The sequence below is a fragment of the Herpailurus yagouaroundi genome, unplaced genomic scaffold, assembly GCF_014898765.1.
Source record: "Herpailurus yagouaroundi ecotype Mexico unplaced genomic scaffold, PumYag 196, whole genome shotgun sequence".
In the NCBI taxonomy this organism is placed as follows: domain Eukaryota; kingdom Metazoa; phylum Chordata; class Mammalia; order Carnivora; family Felidae; genus Herpailurus; species Herpailurus yagouaroundi.
Genome location: NW_024412427.1, coordinates 31,431,196 through 31,440,805, shown reverse-complemented (window position 1 = coordinate 31,440,805; position 9,610 = coordinate 31,431,196). Strand labels below are relative to the sequence as shown.

The following is a 9,610-nucleotide window of genomic DNA, read 5'->3' as shown; positions in this document are numbered from 1 at the left end:
GTAAACATAACGTGTGGTTATGCTTTGACTTCCCCTCCCTGTTCTGGGGTCTTCTGCTGGTGTACATCACATCATTGCTCAGTTAGCAATGAGAACCTCTGAGAAACCCATGTCTGGCTGCCTTCAAGCCAGCAGAAGGGAGAAGTGGGGCCAGACTGTGACGTGAAGAAATGCTAGATGGGAAAAGTCAGGACCATTGACAGTTGGGAAGGCCAGGATAAGAAAGAGGAACCAGGAAGTATTTGGGATGGGTCCTGATTATTTTCCAGACCATTGAGTCACAACTGGGAAATCTCAGAAGTAATGGTGATACATGACATTGATTTTCCTGATGAGGTACAGGGGAAAGCTTACCACTCACCCTAAAAGGCTATCTTGTTCCAGGATTCATACAAAGTGTGAAACTTTCTGTGTAGCTAGTCAACCCATGTTAAAGTACTAAAGGAACATAATTTCTTTCTGAAACAAACATTAAAATAGAGTTTGAAATTTGGAATTATATTAGATTCCTTTTGGGAATAATGTAAACAATTCTGTTACCATGTCCATCCAAAGCACATTAAAAACCAATGCCTCTGATGGATTGTTTTGTTTAATTTATAACAGAGCTTTGCCTCATTTATAACAGATGAGTGAATTTCTTGGCATGGATCTCTTTTATAGATTCAAACTTCTTGTTTTTCCTCCTAAGACATGTTGTTAATATTTAGGTGGCAGATTAAATTCTGCCTAGACGTGTAAAGAGCTGCCTCCATTACTGAGGGGTCTTTGCATTCAGGAAATGGGAAACCTCACATTCAGCAGTAATATGACACAGGCTCTCGCATTAGCCATGCTACCCTCAGGAGCATGCTTCATGATTGGTGATGCCCCTCTAGGAAGAGAGCCTGACTGTGGCTTCGTAGTGCACAGATTTAGGGAGTGAAATAGAACATCTCCTTGCTTTTGGGAAGAATGCCCCCCCCCCCCAAGCTGGTATAGGCTAGGCATAAAATGTTTTCTTTCTGGAAAGGAAGACTGCCCTTCTCCTTCCTTCCCCTCCTGATTATGCATACCAATATCTAAACCCACTTCCTGACTCCGAGCAAAACTTTCAGGATAGAAAAATGTGGCTTTCACCATGCCATTTTAGAGTGCAGTGTGTCCCCTGAGGTTCTTGTAGATAAGCCAAAAGCCCATGTCTGAATTAAGGTCTGGCCATAGGCACACACTAAACCTGCACCTGTCCCTCACCTGGGAGTCACAGTCATTTCCCATGTGGATGCTGACTGGGGTCACAGCCTGTGCATGCAGGTTTCTGTGCCCCAGGCAGGAGGTGTGTGGCTGGGGATGTTCTCTGGTTTCTTAGGAAAGAGTGTGAAGTGGGGGTGTGGGATTGTTTGCAGGACTGGGGGCCTTGAAGGCCAACTCTGGTGTAAACTTTTTTTTTTCTGCACCATGACATCTTTGTTGGATAGATTTGCATCAAAATAACCTTTTTAGATAAGAAAGTTAGCTGTACCTGGTTGTAATGTGTGAATTGGAATTCATGTAAAGGAAATTTCTCTTGTACTTACCATTAGTTTCTCTTGTTAAAGTATATAATTAAACCTTTTTCACCTTGAATGAATTGGTCATTGCCTGCGTCCATTTCTACTGAGCTAATAACTCCACCCAGAATCTTGGCTTTCCCTCATCTCATCTTAAATCATTAACTTTGATCTGGTTTGGTTTTATATTAAAAAAAAATTTTTTTAATGTTTACTCATTTTGAGAGAGAGAGCGAGAGAGTGAGTGAGCACAAGTCAGGGAGGGGCAGAAAGAGAGGGAGAGAGAGAATCCCAAGCAGGCTCTGTGCTGTCAGCACAGAGCCCAACACGGGTCTTGATCTCACAAACTGTGAGATGATGACCTGAACCAAAATCAAGAGTCAGACACAAGCAACTGAGCCACCCAGGTGCCCCTGATCTGTTATCTTATAAAATTTTTTAATGTTTATTTATTTTTGAGAGAGAGACAGAGTCGGGGGGGGGGGGCAGAGAGAGAGGGAGACACAGAATCCAAAGCAGGCTCCAGGCTCCGAGCTGTCAGCACAGAGTCCAACTGACCCACAGACCATGAGTTCATGACCTGAGTCAAAGTAGGATGCTTAACTGAGCCACCTAGGCGCCCCAGGTTTGGTTTTAATTTAACAGTTGTTTTTGGCTGGGAACGAACATAGCATAGGATGACAGAGAATGTAGATTATGAAGAGTTGACCAAACTTCTTTTTTCTACTTTCAGCCATGTGTAGATCTCAGTGGAAATAGAAAGAAAAACGAATTTTGAAAGAATGAAAGAAATAGTACATCTGTGTGTGTGTGTGCACATGCGTGTGTTTTCCATAAGCTATATACCAGTGATATCAGTATAGGCTGGTATAGGCTTTCTGGACAAAGGACATTATTTACACCAGTGACTCTCAAAGTGGGACTCAGACCTAGCAGTGGTAGCATCTGGGGGTTGGTGAGAAATGCAAATTCTTTGACCTACTGAACCAGAAATGTGTATTTTAATAAGTCTCCAGGTAATTCTAATGTATGCTTACATTTGGGAGACCTGGATTTTAGACAATGAGTAAATGCAGGTAAATTCATTTTCTCACACATGAAGTTGAATAGAGTAACATTTAAGCAACTGGAGGGAACAATTCAACGTGAGAAGACAATAAATTTTTACCTATTCTGGAGCTGGTTTTTTGGAAACCTGGAAAAGTTGACAAAATAAATCCCCCTGAAACTGAAGCAGCGGGCATTTTGGTTCCAATCCATTGGTGGTTAGAGAATTGATGATGGACGGAGCATCTGAATGTATCATCCTACATCAAGCATGGAAGGGACATGAATCATCTGATTTATGCAGCAAAAAGAAAGATACAAAACTGAGTAGAGTACATTTTTCTTATGCAAAAATTTAAAAGTATTGGTTTTCTGCTGAAAGCATCTTTGTGCACAGGTGCATCTCTTTTTAGCAATGACCTGTGGGCATGGCTCCGAATTCTTCCAAACAACTGCCAGGATCCTGAAATTTCTTGTCACACTTCATTCCAAATTTTGTATGCAGTTTTCTGGAAGCAGTTACTGTATTAATTGCCTCAACACACCAGAAGATGTGGTATCACCAAATTCAGTGTTTGATAAGTAGGGTAAGTTTGAAGTTACATAAAGACGAAATGTGATGTATGTATCTATGCATACATTTATGTAAGTTAATTGTAGCAGAAAAACCCTTACAAGGCATATATACTAACACTGTCTTACTTTTTTATCTTTTTACTTTAGAGAGAGACCATGCAAGCAGCAGAGAGAGGCAGAGGAAGAGAGACAGAGAGAGAGAATCTGAAGCAGGCTCCAGATCAGCAGCACCCGACATGGGGCTCACCCAATGTGGGGCTTGATCCCACAATCCTGCTCCATCATTGTCTTAAATCTTCCCTTCCCTCCTACCTGTTGCAAAAACAAAAACCAAAGCCAAAATGAGTAGTAATAACAACTATTCACTACATTAAAAATCTCAGGCCGCCTGGTCAGTTAAGTGCCCAACTCTTGGTTTCAGCTCAGGTCATGATCTCACGGTTCATGGGTTTGAGCCCCACGTAGGGCTCTACACTGGTAGGGCAGAGCCTGCTAGTGTTCTCTCTTCCTCTCTCTGCCCCTCTGCCACTCGCACTGTCTCTGTCTCTCTCAAAATAAACAAATAAACTTAAAAAAAATAAAATCTCTACAATTTGATAAGAGTGCTAAATTGAAGTTCAGTAAAAAATTAACAGGACTACTAGCCACACTTTATTAAGGAAATACATGTTCTGAGAGCAGCAGGGAGCCATCTGAGAGATTTTGGTGTTTTACTACTCTGCCCTGTGTTTCAAAACTAAGCAGAAAGCTCAGTGTGAAACTACTTCTGGGGGATCACATAATTTATCTTATGTATGGTGCTAATCCTCTGCTTGTCCATTGCTTCACTGCCTTTTTCAGCATCTCTTAGCGCCCCACATCTCTGGAGGATGATGCAATGGACACATGGTTTTTTATTTATCAGAGAAATGTTGGCTGAACCCACCCCATTCCTCCTTAAGTTGTATCATAACAGACAGCTGGATATTTGGAAATTTTTCAAAGATCCACTGGATTGTTTTCACACAGAGTTTTGGTGTCAGATAGATGGTGTGTGTGTGTGTGTGTGTGTGTTGAGAAGACATTGCAGAAAATATACAAGTAAACGAGACTCATAAATTAGTATGAGCCTACACAAAATTCAACATGAAAATGTTCCATCTACTTCAAAATAGCCGATTGAAACGGGTCAGAATAATTGGATAATTAGCCTGGACAGTTATACTATTTTGAAAAGGTGAAGATAAATAACTCTTAGAGCATAGCCACCACCAATTTTCCACTTCTAATTTCTCCCAACAACCTGAATACTTTCATGACCAGTTAGGTAAAGCTCTAAGACTACATTTTATTACATTTATTGCAAGTTGGATGTTATTCCTACTTTATGTACCACAATTGAAAACCGTCTGGACCTTATGATTTTACCACCCCTCCCATCTCCTTCCCCCCATTTTTAAACACTCAGGCTTTTCTTTGAAGCCTGTGTACCTAAAGTGAATTCAGATTTGCTGCCTGAGATCTAGAGTCTCCAGTCTCCAGCCTTTCAAATTTATGACTGTAATCTATAAGCGTCTTCAGCAACAGACTTAGGAAAACATAATCCACGGACTTCACCCACCTATCCTCCAGCCAGATCTTTTTGGAGGTAGATAACAAACAGACAGACATATGCCTAAAAAAGTGCACTACCCCTAAAAACATAGGGCTGGTACTTTGCTTCGGAAGGGGGAAGAAACCATCTGGAAACTCTCAGTGCATCCAATGCCACATAAAGGGTATGAGTGCTGGCAGTGCTCCCAGCAGGCCATGGTTGGGAATATGCTTTCCAGAAAAAAAGAGGACATTCTGGCAATCCTCCCTGTGGGATCAACTACGATGTGCTGAGGAAGAAGCACAAACCAGTATCTGCCTTCCCTTGTCCTCTTGTGCACAAGAACACAGCCTGGGGAGTTAACTGAAACTAGCACACTCCAGAAAACTGCTGAGAGGGTTCTCTGGTGTTACTGTCAGGTATGAGATATTGAATAAAAGTTCTTCCCTCAAACCCACCTTAACCCCTCCCAAACAAATTCCAGAACAGTGGAAGCAGTGAAAATAGCAATATGGACAATTTTGCATCATTGGAGAAGCCAGCTCATTTAGAACCACATTCGTAGTCGACAATTCAAGAAACAATCATGCATGGCAGGGATCTGGTCAGAAATAGGCTAAATGCTCATTTCCTATAAGAAACCTTCCAGTTCCTAGGTTGGCAGTCATTATGAATGGGAACTTTACCCCATACCAGGATTTTCTCTTTGAGAAATTAAGCATGGAACTATGATTTCTAAAGATTTCATAGAAAGTATGCTTAAAAGAAAAAAAAAATCAAGTTTCAGATCAAATGCTGTGCTTAAGAGTAAAGCGAATTGAGACCAGTATAACAAAATATTTGAAGTGAAAGTATCTTATGCTTTGTAAGCACCAATCAGAATAATGACAATACTGTCTGTGCCCAGCATGTATTTATTAAATGCACAAATACAGTGGTAAAGCATTTTTAGATGTCAACATTCAAAACAAAGCTAAGGACCTTTTCCCTCCAACCTGGGAATATATTTTCTTAAATAGTTAAATAAAACTTGGTGCTGTGCCTTATTGGCAATTTTTTTTCTGGCTCCTATAAATGAAGTCTGTTGCTTCAGGTGGACACCTGGCTTGTTAACTAACCTTGGTCTACTTTTAGATCTGGATAATTATTTCTTGGGAGTCCTGCAGGGTAAGAATGTGGTGTATTACAATGATGTGTTACCCTCTCTTTTAAGGAGTTGGCTTTGGGGAAGTCTGAGTTTTCCAGATCAAAAACTAGTACAATCACACAGGATGGAGAACTTGAACTGCTGGACAACTGTCGGCCATGCTGGAATCTGTTCCTCCCACTTTAGCTGCAAGAAAGAATTCCTAACAGAGCGCTGCACGTATTCTATAGGATGACAGATCCTAAGACCCTTCAAGATTTAGAGAAGACCCATGATTTGCCACTTCATACCAGAAACCCGCCATTTTGCCAGCTTTCCAGGTTGAGTCCACCCAAAAAGAGCAGAAGCACCAATACGTGGCAGCTTCCTTCCAGGCATACTGGTCAGCACAGTTAAAACAGGCAACACTCCAGGGGAGGAAGTAACATGCGTGCCACTCAAGGAAGGATATAGAACAGAGAGGTTTATTTTACACTATCCGTCCAAGAAAACAATCTCCATAAACCAGTGCAAAATGTGCAACAGAATCAATACGTGTGTCTTAGCTCTGAGAGCCCAAATTGGTGATTTCCTCTCCCGTTCCTTCTTCGGGCAGGTGCCTCGTCGGCTGGCTAACGCTGGCCTTGGTTTGCACCATTGACAGAAACATTCAACCAATTTGTAGCAGGTTATTTTTACAATTCATACCAGAATGTGTACAAGGGACGGCGGGGGGAAAACCATACTGAATGAATGATAAGTGATCAGTGCTTAAAGTAAATACAGGGGGCGGCACGGGCAAGAATCCACAGTTTCAATAAATACAAGTGTAACAAGCATGGGTGGGTCTCAACTCGGTGGAATTAGTCTGCATAATAATTCAGCATCATACAAAATCTAGCAGGGCTGTTGAGCAGTGATTGGCAGCAACGTTCACAATAACTTATGCCCTTGAGCGAGTCTGCATTGAACACATTCTGCGGTTCCCAAGGTGTCAGTTCTCTGTATCCTCCTTCCCTCGCCATCCCTCCAGGATGGGAGGGGTGGAGCTGGGGCAGCTTGGTGGAGGCGTCCCACGAGGAAGGACGCTGGCCCAAAAGCCAGCTGTCAGGGTCCAGTGTACTCAATACCGAGTGGCAAATTGGGACTTTATTGACGACGTCTGTGCAAAGTGCGCTTCTCTCCGTTTTCCAAGAAACCAGTGTCTATAGCTCCTGCACAAAAAGCAGTGGTGGCCTCTGGGTCTCTCCCTGTCACCCCGAATACCAAGTGATGAGAGCGCATCTCAGGGACTCTTGGGCTGGGAAACTTCTGGCGCTGACTTCCCGGCACCTCCAGGACGGGTGGTGTAACCGGGGCCCCTCATCAAAGGCCTCAGGCAGGCTAGAACTATTGCTTGAAAGACTAGAAGGAACCTAGTGACAAAATGATTGTCCTAATGGATATGTGGGAAGCTGTCTTCTTCCTCAAAAGCCTTGTGCCCCCTAGATGACGCCTACAGGACTTCAGGGAGGCATCCTTGCATATGAAACATCATGCATCTGTTCCCCGTGGCCTCGCCCAGATGTTCCTCTACTAAGCACTAAATTCATGCATGTTCCACCATGCCTGGGGCTTGATCCCAGAAGACATGGCGGGGACAACCTGTGGATCATCCACTAATCCAGAGCCCGGTGAAAGATGCGAGAGAAGTTCTCCATCTCTGGAAGAAAAGGAATAAAAAGGGGAGCCCCCCCAAAGTGAAACAACCCCACCCAAACCCAGTAGTAACCTAGGTATCGCCTCAAAACATAACAAAATCCCAAACACTCCCTAGCATCAATACACCCTCTCCTCTCTATTCCTTCGACAGTCTCAGGTCATAAATTAGGTTTGTCTTCCATCCAATAACTTAAAAAAGGAGGAGGGATTGTAGTAAGTTTTGCCTGGCTTGGGCCAGTTAGCAGCCAGTTTTTCTAGAATCTCAGTCACTGTTCAAAAATGGAGCTTGAAAATTCACGCGGATGTCAGAGTCTTCACACGGAGGAGGCAGGAAGGGGTGGGTGAGAGAAACCCATGGAGGAGGGGGAGCAGGGAGGGGTGGGAACAGCCTGGGCCACCAAGGCAGGAGCAGAGGCCTGTGAACAGCGCGGGAGAGCCGGATGTGCCGGCTCTGGGGGCCCGCGTGACTCGGGGTGCGGCCGGGTCTTGTATTGCACAGTAAAGAAGGACTGAGGCTCGGTGGGTGGCCAGGCGGCTCAGTGGTCCCCGCACATGGGCAAGTTCACAAAGGTGAACACGTTGAACTCTGTCATGATGGAGAAGCACAGGAACACACCGTACAGGAAAAGGCACCCGCACCCGAGCTTCTTGTCCAGCTGCCACTTGTTCAGGTGAACGCCAAACACCTGCAACACACACAGCAGGGTCAGAGGGTGCGGGAAGAGGTAGCCTTGGGCCTTGGGGTGGCCATAGCCGGGGGTAGGGCTGCCAATGGCTGATCTCGTGGAGCACTGATGGTCTCTGAGCACCCCCAAACCCATCGTTCATGTGGGAAGTCAGAACTTGGGAGATAACTTTACAAAGTCATAATGATGGGACCAATCAACACGGGCATGGTGGCCGTCACTGCTCCGCACTATTCTGTGCTGGTGGCACCTGTTCTGCCTCTTCACCCTCTTGCCCCAGGCAGCCCCTGGCCCCTGCAGACACAGCCCTGGCAGTGGAGGCCACACCTCTTCCATTCCTGCACCTAGAGGCAAGAAGGCTGTACCCCTTGCTCTTCGCTGCTCCTTATGCACTCTTTATTTTTTTCTCCTCTCAAAAAACCTAAGCTTGGAATCTAAAGTCTTCCAGCAGTCATACTCCATCCCACTCACTTGCAGTCAACACTGCAAAAGCAGTCTTTTTCGTCCTTCCCCAGAGCCCGGAGTCCTACCCACTGCCACTCCTGTCTACAGCACCTTGTCGTCCTGCCCAGCAATTTCACCATCAACCGAGAGGATCTTCCCAACACCCGTCCTACACCCAGTCTCCTGCAGCCATGCCTCGCACCTGCACTGCACTCACTAGCCACAGGTGGCCCCCCAAATTTAAATGTATATCAAATAACATTAAAAACTCCATTCCTGGAGCGCCTTAGTGGGTCAGTTGGTCGAGCATCTGACTCTTGATTTCAGCTCAGGTCATGATCTCACAGTTGTGGGGTAGAGCCCAGGGCTGGGCTTGGTGCTGAGCCCACGTGGAGGCTGCATGGGGTTCTCCCTCTCCCTCTGCCCCTCTCCAGTTCATGCGCTCTCTCCCGCCTTCTCTCAAAATAGACTTAAAAACTCAGTTCCTCAGTTGTACTAGCCACATTTCATGTGCCTGACATCCACACGTGGCCAGTGGCTGCTGTCCAGTGCAGGTACAGGACAGCGGACAAGTTCTGCTGGACAGCCCTGCAGCTGAGACCTGGTGATTAGCAAGAACAGAAAGGACTCCGTGCCAAACACCTCACTCTCTGACAGCCATCTCTTCTTTCCTGCTTACTCCATCTGGTCCCTGTACTCCTACAACTCTGCAGACTCCCAGGACCCAGAATTCATTGCCACCCCCACCATTTCACTGCCCATCACCCCTCTCTCACCTTACCCTGCTTAAATTCCACCAACAATCGTTAGAACCACCCCTAAGCACTCTTCACTGTTTACATGTATCTCTCTAGCACTTTTGTCCTTGTATGGCTAAAACCACAGCCTTTTGGTTCAAGCCCTGCTTCCAGCTATTCCATATTGCTTC

General features: G+C 45.0%; 1 protein-coding gene across 2 annotated transcripts in view; it reads right to left on the bottom strand.

Moving 5' to 3' along the window:
- Positions 1-6,315: 6,315 nt before the first annotated feature.
- The window catches only part of SLC24A3 (solute carrier family 24 member 3), a 486,110-nt gene continuing 482,815 nt past the window's right edge, over positions 6,316-9,610 (bottom strand). The window contains exon 16 of one of the 2 annotated variants that reach the window (XM_040447820.1): positions 6,316-8,238. In XM_040447820.1, coding sequence (XP_040303754.1) covers positions 7,847-8,238 — 392 coding nt within the window. In that variant the 3' untranslated portion in view covers positions 6,316-7,846. The remainder of the gene's footprint in view (positions 8,239-9,610) is intronic. The other variant, XM_040447821.1, reaches the window with a different exon arrangement.